At 41.5% G+C, this 26,057-nt stretch overlaps 1 protein-coding gene across 1 annotated transcript; it reads left to right on the top strand.

Annotated features, from left to right (window-relative positions):
- The first annotated feature begins 1,734 nt into the window (after positions 1–1,734).
- On the top strand, positions 1,735–24,689 carry sgcb (sarcoglycan, beta (dystrophin-associated glycoprotein)). The gene is made up of 6 exons (XM_084337921.1): positions 1,735–1,780; positions 2,560–2,769; positions 3,756–3,941; positions 4,752–4,943; positions 17,229–17,357; positions 23,094–24,689. The coding sequence occupies exons 1-6, from the start codon at positions 1,766–1,768 to the stop codon at positions 23,292–23,294; spliced, it is 933 nt and encodes a 310-aa protein (XP_084194047.1). The 5' UTR covers positions 1,735–1,765; the 3' UTR covers positions 23,295–24,689.
- Positions 24,690–26,057: the final 1,368 nt, after the last annotated feature.

Raw genomic sequence — 26,057 nt, 5'->3', positions numbered from 1 at the left:
CGGCTGGGAAGCGACTTGCTACGGTCGCGCAAAGCGCCTATTAGCTCAGAAAAGTTGTCAGTCACCAGCCATGTGACAGCCAGGGAGTTATGAGACGTTTGATTGATTGATTGATTGAAAACTTTATTATGTTATGCGTTATCATCATATCATCATGATAAACTTCAAGCTGTCAGACACACATACACACATGCGTCGTCTGTTTTGCCTCAATACTGTATATATAATTCTGTTTTGCCTCAATATACACAGTATACATATATATTGATGCAAAACAGAATTATTCAGCAGTGTGTTGTGTGTGTGTGTGCGGCCAGGAGCGTGCAACAAGATGGTACATACATTATGGTATATGAATAGTATATTCCACTATAGCAGTATATGGTGTGCTGTACACTGTACAAGCAAAACTGTACATTGGAATATTGACAAAGCCATACTTGGTAATTTACTGTACATTGGAGGGGGTTGGGTTAGGACATTTACAGGGACCAGTTTCGAACCTGGATGTGGAACATCCTACCCAAAGCTGTAAAGGAATGTGAATCACTACCCACTTTCAAAAACACTCTCAAAAAACACCTACGGGAGACTGCAATTTGAAACTGGCCCCTGTAAATGTCCTAACACAACCCCCCTCAATGTACAGTAAATGACCAAGTATGGTCTTGTCAATATTCCAATGTACAGTTTTGCTTGTTCAGTTGTACAAGCAAACCCACCCCTCCTACCCACCCCCCCCCCCCCCCACCCAACCCAACCACCTCCAATGTACAGTCCCCCCACCCCCCCCCCCCACCCCCACCTACCCAACCTCCTCCAATGTACAGTTTCTATGTCAAATGTATACTCTCTTTTCTGCTGACTCTTTTCGTATCACAAACAGTACTGTATTTGCAAATCTGGTATGTCATAAATGTATAGATGTAGCAGTACTGTCTATCTGTATGTCATGCATGTCATAATTATGTTATGATGAATTGAAAATGGGGGACCCTGATGTAAACAAGACGAAAGTCTTTCTCTGGTCTGCATCCCCTTAACAATTGTATGTATTGAGCTGTACTGTACTGTACCCATTCTGCAATCTGTTAATAAAGTTTTCAATCAATCAATCAAGTATTGTAACGAAGTACAATTACTCAAGTACTTTACACCCCTGAGTATATACCAGTATATCTGGTATAGAGTGTCAGTAATATGGGTCTCCCAGTCCCTCCGCTCTGCGCTCTGCAGTAAACACAAAATGCATAATTAATGCATAATAATTTGCTGATATCAAGTATAATAACACTTACAACATCTTTAATGACCTCTAACATAAAATGTAAACAATTTTGACAGTTCTGCACCTGAGCTGCCTGTTTTTGGTAGTAAGGGATTGTCTGTTCTCGGCTACTTCAGACCTCATATGCCCCGCCTGGAAGTTAACTATGGAAAATGTGAATGGGCATGTATGTTTCCTATTTTGGGATATTGCTGCTTTGCTCCCCCATTGGCTGTTTGAACCTGGACTAGACCACCATTCATAATCACCGGAACGCTGAGAATTTGAACAAGATTAGTGTAAAGAATGAACCCCCCTCAGCCCCCTGAACAATGATGTCCTGTATTTCATGTATTTTCACACAATGGTGATTCATTGTCCATGTAATGTCTCACCACAGACCGTTGTGTCCCCTCTGAGACCATGTGAAATGGTTTCTCCCACTGTCATTCCCCACTCCCGAAGTTGTCAGGCGCAAGTAGGAGGGAGGGACTCAACATGGCGTCTGAACAGGTCTGTTTTGCTTCAAATGTATTCGTATTCTTAAATAGTCCTGCTTTGGTAACACTTTTTATTAGGTTGAAAAGCATATTGTATTCTCTTTCATAATCCGAAACCGCGAAAACGATGATATGTGTGTTCTTATTAGCTGTGGTGGCCGTGAATATACGATATACTGTCTTTAGCTCTCAATTATTTCATGAAAAATGCAATAAACGCAGCTGGTCGGTTATCTGAGTCTGACCACCCATCGGGTTAATATTATTATTATGTATACGGAGCTTTCGCTTCATGTCAGAAAATATGGCCATTTTGCTTAAACGGTTGTAAAAATGTGTGTCATTTATTTTTAGTTATGCTCACAGACAGACACAGACATGACGACTCGGGCATCCAGCATGCATTCCTCAAGGCAGCAGGCACAGGCACAAGCAACGTCTAAAATAACGGCTACACGATTGTTACCATGTAATAATAACTCACTACGTTTTAGAATACTGTAGAGAAGAATAATACTGATCTGTGCACACTTCGTCACCGTCCAGCCCCTTTCGTGAAGTTGTGATGCACAAGGGCTACGTCCAGCCCTTGTTTCTGCTCAGTCTCGACTCTCGTGTAGTGATGATGATACTATTATGAGGTTACTTCTTTGTAATTGAGTGGATTTTAAATGATTGCATTTGTATCAATGTTCGTGTATGACGTCTGTAGTGTCAATAGTTTTTTTTGGGGGGAGGGGGGGGCAAAACAAAAGGTTGAGCTCAAGTTTGAGAGATTGATTTGCATTGCAGGAGAGCTCCAATGGGCCAGTGAAGAAGTCCATGCGAGAGAAGGCCATCGAAAGGCGAACCATCAACAAGGAACACAACAGTAACTTCAAGGCAGGATATGTGCCCATTGAAGAGGAACGCCTTCATAAGACAGGACTGAGAGGACGCAAGGGAAACATGGCAGTCTGCATCATCGTCCTCCTCTTCCTCCTCGCCCTCATTAACCTCATAGTGAGTAATATACAATAAACAAACAAAAAATGCACCAGTCTGGTCTAAAAAAAAAAAAAAAAGTGTAGACAGTGGCTCAGGAGCAGTTGTCTGGTAGTCGGAAGGTTCCTGGTTCGGTTGCCGGTTCGATTCCCGCTCCTCCTGGGCAGCGTGTCAAAGTATCCTTGAGCAAGACAAGTGCAAGACTTAACCCCTAATTTCTCCCGATGTGCATGTTGGCACCTTGCATGGTTGCCTCTGCCAGCCCATCGGTGTTAGTGAATGGGTGAATGTGAGGAACAAAAATGTAAAGCGCTTTGGATAAAAGCTGCTATATAAATGTACCATTTAAATTCTATTCTGGATTCAGTTTTCCTGAGAATGATGTAATAAGGTTAAAGAAACACGGCAACATTATGGAAAATGTGCTTACCAAAGTTGCTATTGCATGCACTTATTTGTGTTTCATTACACATATATGTGCATGCTTAGCAACTGTTTCGCCTGTTTTATTGCAACACTACTATCACCGACATCTAAGAAGGGAGATCCCCCCTTGAACGGCCCTTCTAAGGTTTCTCTCCTCCACATTGCCTGTGGTGCATTTTTTCCTATTGCTAGGTTTTAATGAGTTTTTCCTTACCTTCACGTGGGGTAGGCTATGTCTGGGAGTGTTGTATTCATTTATTTAAATTTTTTTGGACTTCATGGTGTTCTTGTTTTGTTCTTGATTTATTGTGATGTTTCTTCTTGACTTGTTTAAAGAAGACGTGTCCGGCCCATGGGGACATTAACGTGTGTTGTCGGGGCCTTACAAATAAATTTGATTTGATTTGACACCATCTTCTCGAGAGTCAGACAAGAAGATGGATACCAATTTCCTCTCTGTGCGTTCAATAGAAAGCTATGTGTTCCTTTATTAAAGGAGTCTGTATTGTATTGCTTGATCATGAAATGTGAATTGAGTTTGGCGTATTCAAATCAGTAACACTTCTCTTATCCCTCAGATCACTCTAGTGATATGGACAGTGATCCGTATTGGTCCAAATGGCTGTGCTAGTATGGAGTTCCATGAGAGTGGGCTGCTGCGCTTCAAGCAGAAGGCTGACATGGGCATTGTCCACCCACTGCACAAGAGCACAGTAGGAGGCCGGAAAGACCAGGACCTGATCATCACTGGCAACAACAACCCGGTGAGAGATAACACAACACACTTTCAGTAAACATTTTATAGTTCTGGGTGAGAGATAACACAACACACTTTCAGTAAACACTTTATAGTTCTGGGTGAGAGATAACACAACACACTTTCAGTAAACGCTTTATAGTTCTGGGTGAGAGATAACACAATGCACTTTCAGTAAACACTTTATAGTTCTGGGTGAGAGATGACACAACACACTTTCAGTAAACACTTTATAGTGCTGGGGTCCTATGGTAGTGAAAACCCTGGAAAAATCATGGAACTTGATATGTGTATTTTCCAGGCCTAAAGAAATTATGGAAAGTCACAAAATCTAAAAGGTTTGGGGAATACTATGAAAATGTGTTGAACCCCCCAAAGATGTGGGACATTCAAATGAGCTATTTCATTTGAACATCGACGCAAACAAATATTGGTTATGGAAATTACACTATACTGAATGACTTGTCAAAGATTAATCATGTAAATTGATTAGCCAGAGAACGTGTCCACCGGTAACTCCCATTGCTGAGCAAACAAAAAACATGTAAACATAATCCATCAATAACAACACTTTGATTAAACATGTTTAAGCCTTTCACTACCACACTACCAAAGGGTTAACCCTTTCACTGCGACAATACAGAAGGTTAACCCTTTCACTGCAACACTACTACAGATGGTGTGGTAGTGCTTCTGTAGTGCGGTAGTGAAGGGTTAACCTTCTGTAGTGTGTTAGTGAAAGGGTTAATATTTCAAAATAGCTCAATATTTGAGTATGTTTTCCATTCATTTGATTTGATTTGTCTCGCTGTTCCAGGTTGTGTTCCAGCAGGGCACCACTAAGCTGAGTGTGGAGAAGGAGAAGACCGTCATCACCAGCGACGTGGGCATCTCCTTCACTGACCCCCGCACGCAGACCACCTTCTTCAGCACAGACTTTGAAAACCACGAGTTCCATCTGCCCAAAGGAGTTAAAGTGCTCAGCGTCAAAAAGGCTTCAACAGAAAGGGTATGTCAACAGGTCGTCATACAGTGTTGATTGATTGATTGAAAAGTTTATTAACAGATTGCAGAATGGGTACAGTACAGTACAGCTCAATACATACAATTGTTAAGGGGATGCAGACCAGAGAAAGACTTTCGTCTTGTTTACATCAGGGTCCCCCTGTTTACATCCCCCTGTTCTTATCAGAGTGTGGAGGCGTAGGGATGGGCACCGCCAGTAATGTTTTCCCAGATCGAGTACTCTAGCCAGTGTTGTAGTACTCAAGTCCAGGATTCTTGACTCGAGTCCAAGTCCTGGACTGATTCTCAGGACTCGTGACTCTTTACTTTACTTTATTTGTTTATTTAGATGGGACAGAGCATATTAACTCACTGGAGGCCAAACCTGAGATAGTCCGGGTTAACTCGCCATGCTCTGGGTGCCAAACCAGAGAAAATCCGGGTTTTAATCCATATTTCTTTTATTAGCGATATCTAGGGATGTCCCGATCACGTGATTTTCCGAAGATCGGGATTGGCAAAAAAAAAAAAAAAAACATGACCATGTTCACGTCTTAAACTCATACTGAGGCCTTAGTTTTGGTTTTAAATTGCATATCATCATTCATTTATTTATTGTCACACAGAGCAGAAGAACTTTGCCAAAACAAACCAATAGTATCCAGCTGCAGAACGGCAGACCAGCCACACTCTCAGACCCAAACGCATTTCCTTTGATTTAATTATACATCAAATGATTTATGTCAAGGATTGCAATGCCTCGCTTGAATGAAGTTAACTTTTCACCTGGATAACGTCAACATTCAGGGTGAATGTAATGTGAGAAATTGGGATAAAAAAAATTATAAATAAATAAATGTCTTTTGTTTTGATCAGATCGGGAAAGATCGGTATCGGTAGATACTCAAAATCACATGATCGGGATCGGAACGGGAGCAAAAAAATTTGATCAGGACATCCCTAGCGATATCCATTCATTTTTCATCCATCCAGCCTGACGTTATCATTGGGAATGGGTCTGAGCTCGCAAAGGGCAAATACCGCCACCTATCGTCTCCCGGATGGTATTGCACATCATTGGATTGGTTGGGACTGTGCAGCAAAAAAAATTGTCCGGTCCAGGTTTTACTTCTCGGGGATGCAGCTGGATACCATTGCATTTGTTTGTTTGTTTGCGATCAATATTTGGAATGGCGATCAGGAATTGGATTAATCTTTTTGCATGACATCAGATGTGAGGTAAGGCCTTTATGTTACAAGTCTTGGGGTAATCAGATGTTCCTATCACCGCCATCGGAGTGTGTGTGTATGTGTGTGTGTGTGTGAGGTCGCGCCGACCAAAGTACGGAGAACCGACTTTTCAGACCCGCTGCTCTTTGTGCATAAGTACACATATAATAGTGATAATCTAGCGTTTATTTGAAAACTATTCATAAATCAAGCGACAAATGGCACGATTTCTAAGGAAATACATTTAAGCTCGATTTGCTGGGGTTTATTGAGATGAGACAGAATGCTCTAGAAATATATTGATATTCATCACGGTATAAAATGGAAATGTATGTATGAAAAAATTATCTGTTTCGTGCATGTTGACTGGAAGCAACTCATTGACTACCATTTATAAGCATTTTAATAGTCATAGAAACATACATCTTAATTATCACAGTTCTCCTTTAATAATAGAATGTCAGGGTATCAAAGTCAGCGGTAATGAATAATTCCTAGGTTACGGATACTCGACCGGAGCTCTGCAGGGAGTGAGAAGAAACAAGGCGATACTGGTAAAAGCAAATGGTAGCTGGAGACGATGGTTTCCCTCTGGAGCTCCAAGCTCTGGAGGAACTGTAGACCGGTCGGATAATTCTGTCGTCGCTGGAAGAAAAGGGGTCTCGTACGGAACCGGTCCTTGTAATCTTAGCGCCCGATGGCAGGGTTAATAGCTATTAATCCAAAAGCCCGTTGGCATAGATGGTAGCTAGCTAGCTTCGTTTGTACTGGAAGCTAACCCGCAGACGGTCTCCAATGAGTAGTTATATCCAAATGCCGCTGGGTTTAACTATACGTTTCTCCACGTTACTTCGCTTACACAAGTCACTATACTGCGCCAATAATGGCTCTACAATATTATAGTCGTATCTAAGTAGCCATTAGCTCTCTGTAACGATACACTGCTTGTAGGTCTGTGTACAACTGTACCGGACGTATCACGTTCTCGCTCTGCTACTTCTCCTGTTCTGTTACTGCCGACTGGGGCTGCTTGCACCATCTACAATATATACTCAAACAGATCCCTATGGGGCTCAGCCGATTTACCTGTCCAGAATCAATGCGCCTGCTATGGGCAAGTCTGAACTTGTCTGAACATGTCTAGAAACCATGTCTAGGAGAGCTCGTCTCTGGCGCCTACAACGTCAAGGGTGGGACCCAATGAGGCGAGCGAATAATACTATTATGCAAACAGATGGCGTAAAGATATATATCTTATATATATAAACAATATACAAGTTATACAAAATAATAAACACAGACTTTCAGTGTTAATCTGGACCTTCATAACATACTGTATATATATTAGAGGTGGGCATAGATTTTTTTCTTTATCTAGATTAATCTATCTGCAATCCTGGAGTTAATCTAGATTAAAATGGCTCATTCGAAGTCTGCCGAAGGCATTCAAAATGTGTGTTCTACGCAGTGTTGTGCTAGTTACTGAAAAATAGTAACTCAGTTACTTTACTAGTTACTTCATTTCAAAAGTAACTCAGTTACTTTACTAGTTACTTACACCCAAAAGTAATGCGTTACTGTGAAAAGTAACTATTTAGTATTGCTCCCATTGATGCCCTTACAGATTCTTACAGTCAACATCTGTTGATCATTTTGACAGTTTCCACTAATCTCTCTCCTAGTATGTCTCTTGCTCTTTGTCTCTCATTCTCCCCCTTTCTTCCTCACTCCCCCTTCCTTCCTTCCTTCCTTCCTCACTCCCCCTTCCTTCCTTCCTTCCTTCCTTCCTTCCTTCCTTCCTCACTCCCCCTTCCTTCCTTCCTTCCTTCCTCACTCCCCCTTCCTTCCTTCCTTCCTTCCTTCCTTCCTTCCTTCCTTCCTTCCTTCCTTCCTTCCTTCCTTCCTTCCTTCCTTCCTCCCTTCCTCCCTTCCTTCCTCCCTCCCTCCCTCCCTCCCTCCCTCCCTCCCTCCCACACACACACACACACACACACACACACACAGAGAGAGAGAGCGCGCTTAGGTTCTAGGTTGAAAATAAGTGCACGCTAGGTTGAATGAATTGATGAACAATTGATGTCGCCGTTGGAACGTTTCATTATAAGCGCCTTGCAAGTTGCAACGTTGGTTAAGATATGAAAATACTTGCCAGTAGTGTAAGGATGCATTAGCCATTAGCTAGCTTACTTACAGAGACTTGTGGTGGAGGTTGTAGCTGTGTTCAACTTCGAACGAGCCTGCCAGCTTGATTTGAGCCAGGCAGAAAACGGGTTCAGAAACGAAAGTTTTAATCCACACCACAATATGTAAACAAAGGTTTTAACCATCCACAACAGAATACTGCAGTCCAAATGTATTTACGATGCTTGATTCTTCTCTCAGACCGACGCAATGTCTTGAAACTATTATGTTTATTGGCGATGTGAGTGTAGTAGCAGTGTGTAAACAAACACGCCCACAACATGTCTCAGCACACAGGAGTTCTACGCACACACAGAGTAATTCAACCAGGTATACATCAGCTAATGTAATTCGCTCCCAGACCCAAGGAAAGAGAAACAAAAAAGACAGGAACAATACGAAAACAGAAAAAAATACATGCAGGCCAACCAAGCAGATCGAGAACAGACAGACATAATACACCAGTCATACTACAATACAAAACTCATGGATTGTTTATGGCGGGTGGGTTTTGAGCATGGCCTTAAAGGTCCGTAGGGTGCTTGCAGATTTCAAGTTGAGTGGGAGCTTGTTCCAGAGTGTCGGTGCTGCAACTGCGAAAGCCCGGTTTCCCTTCGTCACCAGTCTTGTGTGGGGGATTTTTAGGCAGATTTGGTTGTTTGATCTGAGGGATCTGGAGCTGGTTGGTTGATTGATTGATTGATTGATTGATTGATTGAAAACTTTAATTAACAGATTGCAGAATGGGTACAGTACAGTACAGCTCAATACACACAATTCTCACTCATCTTGTTTACATCAGGGTCCCCCATTTTCAATTCATAATGACATTTATGACATACACAACATACAGATATAATAATCGAATCATGATTTAATCTAATCATGACATTTATGACATACATGACATCAGTGGCGTCGCGTGGGTAAAATAACTGGGGATGCCAATCTTTTTAAATAATTTTTTTTTTTTTTTTTATATAATTTTTTATTTTTTTTATTTATATATATATATATTTAAGCCAAATAATATTGTGACAAAATAAAAATGCACACTAAATAAAAATACACATTTCAAGTGTAAACATACAGCTATACTATTCCATGGGCTAGATTTAATAAGATTCAAGCTGAGTAAAGCTCTTCCCACACCTCCAGGGCGGCAAATTTGCAGAGGCTAGAGTACTTAGTTTGCTGACGGACCAGTTTTAAGGTGTGGGAAGGGCTTTAGTCAGCTCGAATCTGATTGGCTAGTATTGTTTTTGGACTCCACATACATGAATCACATGGTGGAAGCTGGAGAAAGACACACCTCCCCTCTGCCTCCTCTCCTCTGCTGCAGTGACTGCCTCAGTGAGTGCACTGTGTCTCAGTGTAGAGAGAGTGAGAAGGAGAAGAGGGAGAAATAAAAAAAAATAAAAATTATAACACAGAGATGAAAAATAATGATTTTTTATTATTATTGTAAACTATATATATATTAAAGAAAATCCCATATTTCATATTAATTCATATTTTAATAATGGGGTAGCCTGGCTTCCGTTGGCTTCCAGGAGGATTCGCCACTGCATGACATACAGATATACAGTACTGTTACATTTGTGACATACAAGATATGCAAATATACAGTACCGTTAAACAGATCCTAACAGTAAATATATACATACGAGGGGGAGGGAACTGTACATTATGAGGGGGTGGTCGGTTGGGAGGGGGGTTCAGACATTTACCGGGGCCAGTTTCGAATTGCAGCCTCCCGTAGGTGCTCTTTGAGAGCGGTTTTGAAGGTGGGTAGTAGTGTTGTCACGATACTGGAATTTCGACTTCGATATGATACCTTGAAAAGTATCGATACTTTCGATACTTTCGGTACCAAAAAAAAAATTATAATAATTTTTTTTTATTATAATAATTTTTTTTTTTTTTTTTTAACAAATTTTGCTTTTGTTGCTGGTTGATTCTCCTCAGCTTCTCTCTGGTACTATACGAGAAGATAAATACACTTTTAAAACCCTTTGTTTATCTTTAGATCAGAGAGAGAGAGAGAGAGAAAGAGAGAGTGGCTGCTGGAGATTTTAGGTCTACTGAGCGCACCTTTCTAGTTATGACCCGAAAACAAGGGTACTTGAGAGAGAGAGAGAGAGAGAGAGAGAGAGAGATTTCTCCAGAGCTATGCTCGGAGCATTTATTAACGTTACATTTTCAACAACATTGCTGCTAATTGGACACTTCATGGAGGCGGGGTAACGTTGTGTCGAGTTCATGCGTGTCCTGGTGTAGGATGGGCTCCGGCTCCGCTCGACCTAACGTTGGAAACGGGGTAGTTGTGTCGAGTTCATGCGTGTACTAGTGTAGGATGGGCTCCGGCTCCGCTCGACCTAACGTTGGAAACGGGGTAGTTGTGTCGAGTTCATGCGTGTACTGGTGTAGTGGGCTCGGCTTGACGTTACTCCGTTTCCATGAAGTAATAGGTGGCCAGCTAGCTAGCATTAAGCTAACGGAGGAACGACAGCTAACGTTAGCTAATAATAGCGTTGTTTACAAACTGAAGACAGGGCTGCGCTGCCCGGCTGTGAGGGGGAGGAGGCTGCAGCAGCTTGTGTCTGTTGCTCTGAGCGAGGAGGAGCATAGATATATATCTATGAGGAGGAGGAGGAGGAGGAGGAGGAGGAGGAGGAGGAGGAGGAGGAGGCGGAAGGACAAGGCTCTGGCAGCGCGTCTGTCTGTCAACAACTTGCGGGAGCAAGCCAGCTGGTACCGATACTGCAGAAAGTATCGGTACTTCGGGAAATGAGTATCGAAGCCGTTTTAAATATTCAGTATCGATATGTATCGATACTTCGATATTTTTGACAACACTAGTGGGTAGTGATTCACATTTTTTACGGCTGTGGGTAGGGCGTTCCACATTGATGTGGCATAATTGTGGAACTCCCTCGGGTGTTGTGATTGTGGTATTCACTGACCTTTGGGAAGTATTTCGACATGTACATGGGTACCTTAGTGGTGTAGTAGTGTATCTTGTAGACCAGGCCCATTGCAAGTTGCTGTACTTTGTCGTCTACTCTAAGCCATCCTAGGTGGTCAAAATGGGCAGGGGTGAGGTGGGTTCTAGGAGTAAGGTCAAGCAGTAGTCTGACCAGTTTGTTTTGTGATGTTTCTAATCTTGTTTTTAGTGCCTTTGAGGTGCTTTGGTACTATGAGGTGCAAGCATAGTCGTAGTACCCTTGAATGAGTGCTCCTGTTAGAGTCTTCAGGGTATTCTTGTTTACCAGAGAGGAGATCCGGTACAAGAATCTTGTTCGTTGGTTGACTTTTTTGATTACATTGGATGCCATCTTGTCACAGGAAAGATTTGCCTCTAGGATGGAACCCAGGTATGTAATTTCATCTTTCCTTGTGACAATATTGTCACCCACTGTAACAGAGAAACCGTTGGTCTTGCTGAGTTTGTTATTTGATCCGAAGAGAATGGACTCTGTTTTACCCAGGTGTAATGATAGTTTGTTATCAGCGAGCCAGGTGCAGATTCTGCCGAGTTCTGAGCTGAGGGTTTGTTCAACCTGTAACTTGTTCTTGTCAGAGACCAGCAGGGCTGAGTCGTCCGCGAACAGGAACAAGTTGCAGTCACAAGCTGATGACATGTAATTTGCATAAATTAGGAACAGTAACGGTCCTACTATGCTTCCTTGTGGAACACCACAGTTCACTGGGAGGGGGGGGGGGGGTTAGGGTACCGTTTACCTCTACCATCTGTTCTCTCTCCCCTCAAGGTAGGATTGCATCCAGCTCACTGATAAATCAAAACCAATTGCTTTTAGCTTGTCAATCAGAATGGAGTGATTGACAGTGTCGAAAGCCTTTTGATTGGACCAGGAGGCGTGAACACTTAAGGTAACTAACTTGCGTTCAGCATTTCTCTGATTGGCCACGACGCCCACGTGACCGTGCGCTAGCACGCCCCCGCGGCAGAGCGGCAGAGGCGCTCTCCTTCGCGAATATGCTCGTTCAGAACGCTCTCCAGAAAAACACAAAGCTGCCATCTTTAATGTGTCACATAGGTCGCATAGGTAATATTAATAGGTTGCCACGGCATTATGCATTCGTAATCCCCCCTACATAATAACCACGCAGGTTAATCAAGCAACGCTCGCGCAATACCTAGCTTAATAATAAGTAGGCAATTGGCACAAGTGTAAATTATACATTCGTCACTTTTTAACATCGACGGTTTACCTTGCTGTGGAGCCTATTGGTGACAAGTTCGAATCACTTCAATTTATTTTTTTCTTTTTTTACGTTTAATTAATTTATCATCTCTATATAAACGTAACTAGCTATTCATATCAATCGAGGTACAGTAGGTTACATGATTGATTGATTAACTACATCACAATGTTATTTCGCGTGACAACACAGCACAGCTGTCAGAAACTGCACATTGAGGGGGTTTGAATCACTGTACATCAGTGGAGGCTGCTGACCAAATTTTTAGGTGAAGCACAAATTATTATATTATATTATATATTAAATTATATTTTTTAAACACCCCCAATGCTGCAACACCCCCATTCCTCCCAGGTGTCAGGCTCCTCATTCGCTTCCATTCATTTTGGGGACCATGTTTAAATATCAGAGATGAACGTTATTTCGATTGATATGAATAGCTAGTTACGTTTATATAGAGAGATGATAAATTAATTAAACGTTAAAAAAAAAAAAAAAAAAATGGAAGTGATTCGAACTTGTCACCAACTGACCATAGGCTCCACAGCAAGGTGACGAACGAGTTGAGCTAACCGTCGATGTTAAAACTGAGTGACGAATGTATAATTTACACTTGTGCCAATTGCCTACTTATTATTAAGCTAGGTATTGCGCGAGCGTTGCTTGATTAACCTGCGTGGGTATTATGTAGGGGGGATTACGAATGCATAACCTGCGTGGTTATTATGTAGGGGGGATTACGAATGCATAATGCCATGGCAACCTATTAATATTACCTATGCGACCTATGTCACGTGACACATTAAAGATGGCGGCTGTTCTGAACGAGCGTATTCGCGAAGGAGAGCGCCTCTGCCGCGGGGGCGTGCTAGCGCGTGGTCACGTGGGCGTCGTGGCCAATCAGAGAAACGCTGAACGAAATGCTGAACGCAAGTTAGTTACCTTAAGTGTTCACGTGACCAGGAGTTCTTTTATGTAGGCTGGGGCGAGACCGTTTATGGCTTTGTATGTGAACATGAGGATTTTGAAATGTATTCGTTGTTTTACCGGGAGCCAGTGTAGGGATACAAGGACTGGGGAGATGTGGTCCCTCATCTTGGTGCCCGTCACGAGCCTGGCGGCTGCGTTCTGGATACGTTTTTGTATTTTCTTTTTTACCTACTTTTTCTCCTCCTTTTTCTGTGATTTTTCTCCCATCCCAATTTCCTCTCGTGCCAATTCTCCCTCCCCTCCCCTGATCATTGCTCGCATGTGCCCCCCACTGGCCGGTCGTAGGGAGGATAGAAGCCCATCACATGTCCCCTCCGATACATGTGGAGGCAGCCAGTCACTTCTTTTCACCTGCCAGCACGGACTTTCATTGGCGAGGTGTAACGTGTGGGAGGCTCACACTGCCCCCGCCATTTCCTGTCTTTGCTGTGCAGGCGCCCTGACCGACCTGTAGGAGTCGCTGTTTACAACGACCAGACTACCACCCATCGACTCCCCTCCCGCTGACTCTGCCAATTGAGTCAGTATGACGGCCCAAGCCGGAGGCAACGCTGACAGCCGGATTCGAGACCGGTGTCTCTTGCGTTGGTGACGAGCGCAATGTCCGCTGCGCCACCCAGCCGCCCGGCGGTTAATGTATTTGTCTGCCACACCAGAGTAGAGGGCGTTGCAGTAGTCCAGTCTTGAGAATATGAGAGTGAGGATGACCCTTTGAAGGCCGCTGGGGGAGAGGAATGTTTTTATTTTTGCGATGGTGCGCAGCTGGAGGAAGCAGGACTGAGCCACTGCTCGCACCCGTCTGTCGAGTTTCAGCTCAGAGTCAAAAAAAGACCCCATAATACATAATACATAATTTAATTTCGTGCAAGGGCAGACACGTCTGTTCCACCTACATGCGGATTCACGTCGATACCCTCATGTTCAATACCTAAGATGCCTAAAGAGACGCCTCGAATCGTGCGCTTTGCTTACACAGATTTTACATCAAATTCCAGCAAGAGCACTACTAGCTGTTCGATATGTAACTATTGAAGAGAAGACCGGGATAACCTCAAACTTCAACAGACATCTGTGGAGTGGACTCAACCTTGATGACTTGGACTAGGGTAATGGGGACTCGACTCGGACTCAACTCTGGCTCTTCTTAGGTGACTTGGACTTGGACTCGGACTCGAACACTGGGGACCTTTTTCGCGGTAACGCTAGCAAAGAGGCTGGATTATAGGACGTTAGCTGTCCATACTCCACAGCTTCCAGTTGTTGTCTTCCTGCAACATCTTATGCCTTGCAGGATTTCAGAGCTAGATACGATAAGATAAGATAAGATATTCCTTTATTGATCCCCTTGGGGAAATCTGGGTGTCATAGCAGCATGGGGAGGGGAGGTACAGGTATGGGCATGGTAATAGTAGAATACATAAATATAGGCAATGCAATTATAGTAAAGATCAAAATAAGCAGTAGCAGTGTAAACAATATAATTAACTGTGAATATAATATGAGTTATATTATACGTTACAATAAATATGGCAATAAAACACTTAGAATCTGAATAATACTATGAGTAAGTAAAGTAAACAGTATACACAGGTGCAGTATACATAAGGTACCCTAACTGGCATGATATTTGTACATTATACGATGTAGTCTGTGCAGTTTAGGTGGTAAGAGTCAGACAAAGACACACTTAGTGTTCTTAGTAGGTATAATAAGGGCCAACTTGACTTAACAAAACAATAAATCTATAAAGCCCTTGAGGAGGCTGATACCGGCTAAAACATATAGTTGACACGTCTGTTGCTCGTGCTGGGTACTCGTCTGGTGAAAGAATGAATGTCCACAAGGTCCGTTCCAATAATACCCCAAATGGGTTTATTTACATCATAAATACCGAAAGCACAATTTGCCTGTGATATGAGTAAACGGCAACGCTAATATGAACAAACAAACACTATACACTACAAACAAAACGATAACCAAACAACGTGTCGAAGTGACGTGACGACGGTCAAAAACTGTTAGGCTCTGCCAGTAACCAAACGCACCTGCCTGTCAGCAGTCCCGTTACTCATTAAGTAGCTGAGTATGTCACCTACTGGTGAGCAACGGGTACTGATGCCACAAACTCATTTTGGCAGGCTGGCAGGCACAATGTATACAGGCAGAATTCATAAATACATAAAAACAAAACAAATGCATAAAATATAACACATGGCACTACAACCATGTAAATTGGCTCTTACAGTAGGGTTGGGCACCGAAAACCGGTTCCAATATATTTGCATTTCGATTCTTAAAGGTGACATGCATTATAAATGTCATTTTTCAGTCTCTAGCATTGTATTATTGTAATAGGAGTTAGTATCAATGTGTTATTGGCGGATTGCTCTCATTCAGCTCAGACCATTTCCTGCTCGATTTAATTAGGTCGTTCTGATTTGAGGCGCATGCTGACGTCAGTGGGCGCTGGGTAAGCGGACAGCCCACACAGCGATAGCAGAGCGAGTGGAAACCACTTCCTCAAACTGCGAGGCAGATAGTGAAACCCGACACCTAGACTGCATGCACTCTGCGAGGGAGAGAGAGAGAGAGAGAGAGAGAGGGAGAGAGCCCGCGTATGCGTGTGCTTGTTTAGACAGTGTTTCATTTTCAGTCCCGCTGAGTCCGGGGCTCGCTCTCGCTTTCTCTCTCTCTCTCTCTCTCTCGCTCTCGCTCTCTATCTCTCTCTGTCTACCAGTCGCAGACTCTGTGGATGACTGCCACTGAAAGTGCTTATGGGCGGAGCCCAGCCAATATCAGCCTGAAATCTTGAGGCTGGAAAATTATGCTTTTGAGTACTCCATTAGAAATATAAAACAATGATTTATTTTTATAAACCTTACAGATGTCTTCCATAGACTCACAGGAATTGTGTAAAGTTGCCCAAATAATATTTTTTTATTATTTTTACTTTGTTAATTAATACCCAAAGTTACCCTTTGGTTACAGCAACCAAACTAAACTGTATCAAGTCAACTGAAAATGTGAATAGTATGAAAAAAATACGTTTTAATTTTTTTTTTATTCTCCTGCGAATTAAGCTGTGGCCTGTTTTGACCTGCACCTCAAAGAATCGGAATCGAGAATAGTTTAGAACAGGAATCGATATGGAGATTCGGAATCGGAACCGGAATCGTTAAAATCCAAACGATGCCCAACCCTAGTTCTTAGTAGATTTCTGTTTCAGTAGCAAAAGAAAAATCAGTGTTAACCAAAAAGAAAGAAGCATGCTCTAAAACCGCTGGAGTTCAGTTCAGTACTGGAATAATGGATTACTCACATCCATCCCTGATACATGCATCATTCTGTACCGGGTATGGGGCCTTTCTGTGGTCCTTACTGAGACCCTTAGGACTCGAAACACTGCCAATAATCAACAGTGTGTTGGAGCAACCGAGTATGCAGGCTTTACTTGAAGGTAGAATCTGTAATACTGAGTATGCAGGCTTCACTTGGAGGTAGAATCTGTAATACTGTCGCTGTTTTACGGCATTACAGAGTCTACCGTTGATATTTAATTAGTGTTATTAGTGTCAAAATAAATGACATGACATATTTGCTTCAGTGTTTTACACATCATCCAGAAAATGAATACCTGACGGGACTCTCTCTTTGTTTCCAGATCACCAGCAACGCGTCCTCTGACCTGCTCATCAAAGGTGACAGGGCCATCATCCGTGGCAACGAGGGAGTAAACATCATGGGCAGGACTGTGGAGTTCAAAATGGGAGGAGACATTGAGCTCAGAGCCGTAAGTATCAGTAGGGAATTAACAAAATGCTCATCTCATGATAGGATAGAAAAAAACAATTCTAACCTTCTTTTACTATTATGCACTTTGCTAACCAAGTAATCTACTTTGCCTATATTACTACCTGCTATGCTAATATGTCTATACTACTATGCACTCAAGACTGTAGCACTCAAGTTCAAACAATGTTGCTTAGCTGTCAGAGTTGTACCCTTCCTGCTGACTTGTTGTACAGAACTTGGAAGTCGCTTTGGATACAAGCGTCAGCTAAATGACATGTAAATGCAAAATGATGATATTTGGGAATGGGGAGTGCTGATCCGGTGGGTTGGGGTGGGGGAAGAGAAACATTGACGTAACGCATCAGAACCACAGGTCCTGGAGCACAGACAACACCTAGGTGCTGCTGAAATGAAACAAGACTGTCATACTAAACAACGCCATGTGCAGTGCACCAGTAGAACTTAGAGTAGGATACACAATGCATGCACTACTACGCCCATAATATAGTGTAGTATAAATAGTATGATTTAGTTATAGTATAATAAAATAAAAATAATACAATTATATAGAAGTATAATATAGAATAATACATTATAATATATTATACATTATAATATAATATATATATATATTATGTGTGTGTGTGTGTGTGTGTGTGTGTGTGTGTGTGTGTGTGTGTGTGTGTGTGTGTGTGTGTGTGTGTGTGTGTGTGTGTGTGTGTGTGTGTGTGTGTGTAAATGAATGAACCTCAGTAAATATGCAATTTAACTGGTGGATACACAAAATGTATTTATGTTAATTTAATTGTGTTGATGTTTCCATTTCTGCAAAATAAGTATGTACATTTTGTTTGGTTTGGTAAACATTGCACTATAAACAGTCTATCAGTGTATGTGTGTAGGGGCAGGTACAATAAGAATTTTCTTCTTCCTGTTCCTTTCGGCCATGGAATTTAGTGGATCATATTAAGTGAACTGTTGGACTGTAACAATTCCATGTACGAATAAATTAAAATGAAATGAAATAATCACAATAGGCCTAATCACCAATCCTCCTAATCAATGAATGAATGAATGATTTAATTTCTGTCTTTTTTTATTTTTTTTACAAAGCATAGTAGTAGAACTTACAAAAAAACGAAAGAAATAAAATGACCGAAAAGGTGTAGGCTGAAGCCGAGGCTTATAATTGCCTACCCTTTTTACGTTACACTATTTACACACAAAAAAAATACAAAAAAGAAACATACCTAATTCAGTATATAATTTAGCAAAGGTTACAAACGTTTCATAGTTTTATGTACAAAACGTATACACATTTATTTATGTTTTTTCTTTTTTTAAATACGTTTTTTTTTTTTATATATATATATGTTTTTCTTTGTCCCTTTTTCACTATTTGAACACAACTATGTTATAGATAAAATATAACTAGGATAATAATGAGGTTTTATATTTATGTATCACCTTATATTTGAGTAATTTCTTAAAAGTATGTAGCGAACTACACATTCTTACTTCTTTGTCAAAGCTATTCCATAATTTTGCCCCTTTAACACTTTGACGACCGTTCGGCGCCGTCTATTATATGGTGCTAGAGCTGGGGTTCCCAAACTTTTCAGGCCAGGGCCCAGAAAATAAGGCGTCAGAGAGCCGCGGCCCAATGGACATCGTCAGGCCTTTTTTTTTTTTTTTTTTGCCAGGTGACCGATTTTTTAAGCCAAATATCACTTCAATCCTATTAAGTTAGTTCAAGTTAGTTATTCATTTATATGTGCTATTTATGAGAGGGCTAACTTGTTGCAAAATAATAATGATAATAATAATAGCCTCATTAAAATACTATTGTTGCTTCGGTTGTTTTCAGCGTTTTATGTGCATAATCTGTTATTTAGTTTGAAATGTTCGTTGAAATAAGTAGATTTTTCGTTTTTGTTTATTTATTAAGTTAATATAAAACCATATAGTCACATTTTAGAATACAATAGAATAGAATTTTAGAATACAACTAGAAACACTGTCCTGGCCTGCTTCTAAGTTCAGTGGCCTGACAAAAAAAAAAAAAAAAAAAAAAAAAAAAAAATTTAATCATCTCGCGGCCCACCCGTGGCTGCTCGCGGCCCACCTTTGGGTCGCGACCCCGACTTTGGGAACCACTGTGCTAGAGGACCAAGGTTTGTTGACAAACCGATGTGTCTTTGTAGAGCTATATCTATACTTTATAGTATTGCTATCTGTCCATTCTCATTGTCACTTGCGTTCATAAAGAGTCCCTTCAAAATGGCTTAAAGAAAAAAAATCCATCAATAGGTTGTCATTTTATAGCGCCGTGAATATAAGCTTTATCGCCGATTTCGTCTCATATATTTTCTGGAAAGCTACTTATAGAGCTAAAGGCTACTAACGTTATATTCAACGGCATTTCTGTTGTATATATTCTAATGAAATAACACAAACTGCTTATGAACTGGACTATCCCATAGCATCTATGGATGAAAGGGGGGCGGCGGGGAACGTCGATTAGTATTATTGATTACCAATCGAGTGTCCGTGGAAGTAGCCACATTCACTGATCGAATGCTTGCGTCTCACAACAATGTCTAATCCGGCTGTAATTTAGGTGAATAAGGTCTTACCGTCAGCCCGTGGGATACCCTACAGCATTTCCCCGTTATCGACCGGCATCTGGTAGATCGATATGTCCATTGGTTGATGATAAATCCCCTTATTCCATGGTGAGATCTGCGATTCGAAACGTGATACACGGTTCATGATGTTCGCTTGGGATTAGAGTAATATGATACTCTGTTGGAGGGTAAAAAAAAAATCCATTCGCCCACAATGATACTGCAGTGGAGTGATGGCGCCCCTAAGAGGATCTGGCCGGTATTGCATGTTGCCGATTCCACAGAGTCGATCGGCGATCTTGATCCGGTTATTAATATGGAATAAAACAATAACAACTTGCCACGGCTATATACGTGGCTCTGGTCCACAACGCATGGATTCGAAACACGTATTAACTCTTGCTGGTCCCCATTGTGTTAACAGATATACATCGACTTTTTATATTTGTCCTTGCCTTTGCGATATTGAATACACAAGTTCCCCTAAGTCTATATCGGCTCTCTCTAGTCTGGAACAACTACTGAATGCAACTTGGAAGTGAGTGCTTAGGTGCTTTGTACATTATTATTGCAGTGCTAAGATCGACAAGATCTTCCAATTTTAAGACATTTGATTTAATAAAGAGTGCGTTTGTCGGTTCATAGTAATCAGCTTGATTCACAATTCTTATGGCTTTCTTCTGCATTATGAAAATTTGGTTAGTGTTTGTTTTATATTAGGGATGTTCGATATTGGCTTTTTTACCTATACCGATATTGTCCAACTCTTAATTTCCGATACCGATATCAACCGATACCGATATATGCAGGCCCCCCCCCCCCCCCCCCCCCAAAACGGAATAATTTCAGGTAATTGACATTACATATCTCTTGTTGTGGAATTAACACAACATTATGCATACTTTTGACAATAAATAAAATCAGAATTTGTTCTTACTTACTTGCCTGGGTAAATAAAGGTTAAATAAATGTAAAAAAATAGATAATTTTTTTTTAAAACGATACAGATACAGATATTTTCCACATTTGAATGCCAATATCGGTAGGCCGATAATATCGGACATCCCTATTTTATGTGTTTTTCCCCATAACTCCACACAGTAGGTTATGTATGGAACTATGAGCAAACAATACAACAAATGGAGTGAGTTCTTGTTTAAGATATATTTAATTTTATATAATATTGCAATGGTTTTGGATGTTTTTCTTTTTACGTTTTTTATGTGATTTCCATTTTAATTTATCATCAATTGTCACTCCCAAAAAATTATTTTCATACACACGTTCAATTTCAACATCATCAATCATTAGTTTCACCTGATAATTAGTTTCGATTGCTAATTTTTTTTTTGTTTATCATCAATCATCAACACGACACACAGAATGAAAATAAAAAGCATCTGCATACCTTTCTGTTTATTTATCCAAAACAGTTCTCGGACCATCTCCCCCTGCTTTGTTTCAATCCCAGGGGCAGAACCTTTTTCCTTTCATAATCCAAAACCAATCGATTCTCCCAAATGACTTTCGCCTGCTTAGGGTCCAACTGTTTTGAAAAAGACCAAATCAATTTGACATTTTGCCAGTTTTCCACCATGTTGGCGAGAGTCACCTAATGTATTTCACATGGTCTGAAGAAACTCATATGTGCAAAACTCCAAACTATGTGTTCAGGTGTTACATTTCGTTCCTTGCTTACGTTCTGCTCTATGGGTTGACCTCTTTGTCACCTATTGTGACCTTGAAAGCTTCCGCTACATGTACCTTACACTTGTCCGGCCACACCCCTTTCCGCCTATGCATATAAGCGAGGGGTGTGACCGAACTTCCGCCTTCCCTCTTCTTTCACTTCAGGAAGTGTTTCGCTATATACGCACACGACAAGCAAGTGGTAGTAGCTTTGGATTCGTTTTTTGCAATTTTTAGTCCAAGGATGGCATCACCACTGGGACCCAGGAAGTATTTTTCTGGGCTCCACCAGCGATTCTCTGTCACAACCTCCTCTGTGCGCCATGGGGGTTCCCTACTCCCACGTTCGTGGCAAGAGGGTGAGCCCCGGCAGCGTGCGGAGCTGGGTGCGCACCGCCCGGAGACCGTTGAGCACCCTTCTTCAATGAGGAAGCCCTCCGGCTCCGGCGTCCCCACCGGGAGACCCCCAGCCAGCCCGGGCACGGTCTCTTTGGTGGAGGATGACTTGCGGCGCAAACTCCTCGCTTCTGCTCGCTCCCGCCGTTCGGTGGTGAGCGAATGTGGCGGGTGGTCTGGCGACGGAGTACAGTACGCGGGACCGGAGGCGTTCCGTTCTGCGGAAGAGCTGGCCCCGGAGGGAGGTTTCCTCTCCATTGCATCTGATGGAGAGACTGAAGATTATATGGAGGGGGCGGGGGAATTTCTCTTCGACGTTCTGCTCTCACTCACTGAGGACCCCTGATTGTCTTCCGAATGAAGGTCAAGACTCGGGAAGGCGGAAGTATGGTCACACCCCTCGCTTATATGCATAGGCGGAAAGGGGCGTGGCCGGACAAGTGTAAGGTGCATGTAGCAGCGGAAGCTTTCAAGGTCACAATAGGTGACAAAGAGGTCAACCCATAGAGCAGAACGCTCGCAAGAACTCATGTAACTAGGGTTATAGGATAACCTTCCTTATGTTGATGTTTCTCAAGATTATTATTTTTTTTTTAATCTAATTTAGATTACAACATTGTGACAAAATAGCCTGATATTCCTACTTGAATAAGTGATTTACTTTAATGGGAAATAAGAATGAAGTCTCGCTGATGACATAATGAAACAATATCTGAAAAAACATATATTATAAATAAACTAACTGTCTTTTTACTACTATGTACCCTACTACTATGCTACTATACTTATACTACTATACCTATCATGCTAATATGTCTATACTACTATGCACTCAGAGTGTAACACTCAAGCTTGTTACTATTTGACGAACAATGCAACTGACCCTTAGCTGCCAGAGAGGTACCTCTCTTGCTGACTTGTTTTGTAAATCGCTTTGGATAAAGGCGTCGGCTAAATAAAAAAATACTAAATGATGATGACTTGTGATGACGTCGGATGAATTAAGATTTGTCTCTCTGCAGGAGAACAGCATCATCCTGAACGGCTCGGTCATGTTCAACGCCAGTCGCATCCCCAACTCCTCGGGCGACATGTACTTCGACGAGAGTCTAGAGAGGTACAAGCTGTGCATGTGTGAAGACGGGACTTTGTTCCGTGTCAGGGTGAAGTTCCCCAACATGGGCTGCCAGACATCGGAGAACCCCTGCGGACCGGCTCACTAAGAAACTGGGACAGCGTCAGCTGTTAGAATACCCTGCAATCAGCCACAACTGAGCTCTGCTAAACCACTGGTGTATTAAAATCATAGGACATCCTACGTGACATCCCAGCATAATGGTGTCTCTGTAATACACTTTGAAAATCTTCTTTTTCTTCTTTTTGTGCGATTGTGTTTCACATGGGTGTTTCACTGTTTAACAGTACTGTATATTTGCATATCTGTATGTCATAAATGTCATGATTAGATTAGATTCTTATATCTGTATGTTGTGCATGTCATAAATGTCATGAATTGAAAATGGGGGACCCTGATGTAAACAAGACGAAAGTCTTTCTCTGGTCTGCATCCCCTTAACAATTGTGTGTATTGAGCTGTACTGTACTGTACCCATTCTGCAATCTGTTAATTCAAAATGTCAATCAATCAAACTGTAAATTGTATTTCATTTCTGCTTGGCCAAAGATATACAAGTGTTTTCCGTTGTTTTGTAGATGTTGCGGACTGCATCTGAGATAGTCGACATTACCGTGGCAACACTACAGTCCTGTCCCTCATTTGACTGTGCTTTACACTGTCCATTGGTAGCGATTACTATTTATAATAACTTTGTTTTTCTTGTCTTTACCATCTTGTATTAATATCAAAACCCACTTGGAGAGGTTGTCTCTGTTGTTCATTGTTTCTGGCAGCTGTGTGCGATACATGTCTCATTATAGACACCAGCCAGTGGTAATAGTGTGAGCTATTTTAATAATTATTATGCAATGGTAATAAGTTATTGAAACGCACATATTTGTGAATTTGGGACAATGTGGAACTAGTAGGAAAGGGTTTAAACCGTCCAGTATTACTGTACAGCAGGCCTATAATGTAGATGTCTTTCTACACACCGTGGTCTTGCCATCATGCATGTGCCAAACATATATTTTTACGATGAATGAGATTTTAATATTACTATTTTGTTGGGGAAAGAATTCTGTTTTTTATTTAATTTTTTTTTTTGCATCATTTGAAAAACAAACTGGAGGGTGCTTGCACTAAGTTACACTAATGTTAATTATTATCACGAAGTTAACGTGTTTGTTTGAATCATATATTTAACTTTGTTTGAAACCAGTATTACAGACTGCATTGATAGAGCGTTCTGTGCAATACAGCGTAGCCCTGATGCAGTGCTAGAAGTAGATTTTTGAGTGTTGTGCCTGTTTTATAACATACAGTACTTAAGTTAAAAGGTTGCTGATAATGTAATAATCAAAGCATTATGGACTTGATGTCTGTTGTAAAGGAGCAGCATTTGAGCCAATGAGTCTCCTGTCATTGACTTAGTGGAAATAATGTTCTACGAAAGAAAATTGGCATTGGGCCAATAGTTTCAATAAAAGCATACAGTGTTTGAATGTTTTTTTGCTCTCATTATTGATGCGAGACTATCATAGATATGAGTGAATGTATCTAGAATTTACACAATCGAATAACATATTGTAGTGTTTAATTATTAATAATAAACAAAGCCGGGTCATCATGGCACCCTTGATATTGAACTTCTCCAGTTATCTATCAAGTAGGAGGGAAACAATCTTAGTAAGACATTAACCAGACATGTAAATGATTGAAGGAATGTCCATAAGATTTTATGTCATCTTAGTGTATGTGCATGTTTCACTGGACGTGACTATACACACACCACAGACTTTGAACTACTGGAAACAAAGTCAAAATGCTGTGAGCGGAGAAAGTCACAAGTTTTCTCTGGGCTCTATGAAGTGTGAACACAGGTAAGTTTCAGGTTTTTTATTTATCAACTGTATTTCTTTGTACATGATGGTTTCCTCTGAGTTATACAAGAGCAGACAAATCATTTGTTGGCGAGTGATACATTTTTTTATTTATATCTTTGCATCTTTTACTTAAGAAATATTTCCAACCTTACAGTATAGATTGTATTTAGTTTGTCCAATTGCATTGCTTGTGGAAAACATGTTGCTTGTTCGACACAGAACTCTCAACTCTGGACCATTTTGCTCCATCTGTGCTCCCAGGGCTGTTTGTAATGGCAGAGTCACAGTGGCTGTTCTTGGCTGCCGTGCTGCTCCTCGTGTCTCAGGGGTCCCAGTGTTCCCCTGTTCTCCCTACCCGTCCTGGGCCATGCCCCTGTCAGAGAGGTCCCCTGCTAAACTGCTCCTCCTCTGGTCTCTCTGTGGCTCCGGGACGCATCCAAGCCACCGTCACCGAGCTAGATCTGTCTCACAACCTCCTGAGTTCACTAACACTCCGCCGGCCAAACCGAAACATCCAGAATCTATGGCTGGGAAGCAACGCTATCACACACCTGTCTCTATGTATGGGGAGGACCGTGACAAGCCAGGATGTCAAAAGGGTCGGTCCACACCCCTCCGGACCACAGAGTAGACGGGCATGTCTGTCCTGGGCCCCTGCCCTACAGCTGTTATCTGTTGAGAGAAATCAGCTATTGCAACTCCCTGAGGGTGAGTCAGTCCTACACACACACAAATACAACATGGCATACTCTACATTAAATTCATATTATTAATTAATTGTTATTTTTTTCAGTTTTTCAAATGGACTAGCAATCCGTTAAGTTCGTAATTCTGTTGACAAATACACACACAACTTAACAACACATTGTACATAGGTACAGTACGCGGAACACATGACTAGGCACAGCACGTCTCTCTCTCACAAACACACACACACACATAGGAATCACAGCTATATATATATATATATAATATATATGGTT

This window comes from Notolepis coatsorum (assembly GCF_963971535.1).
Source record: "Notolepis coatsorum genome assembly, chromosome: 2".
In the NCBI taxonomy this organism is placed as follows: Eukaryota; Metazoa; Chordata; class Actinopteri; order Aulopiformes; family Paralepididae; genus Notolepis; species Notolepis coatsorum.
This window is presented reverse-complemented; position numbering and strand designations above follow the sequence as displayed.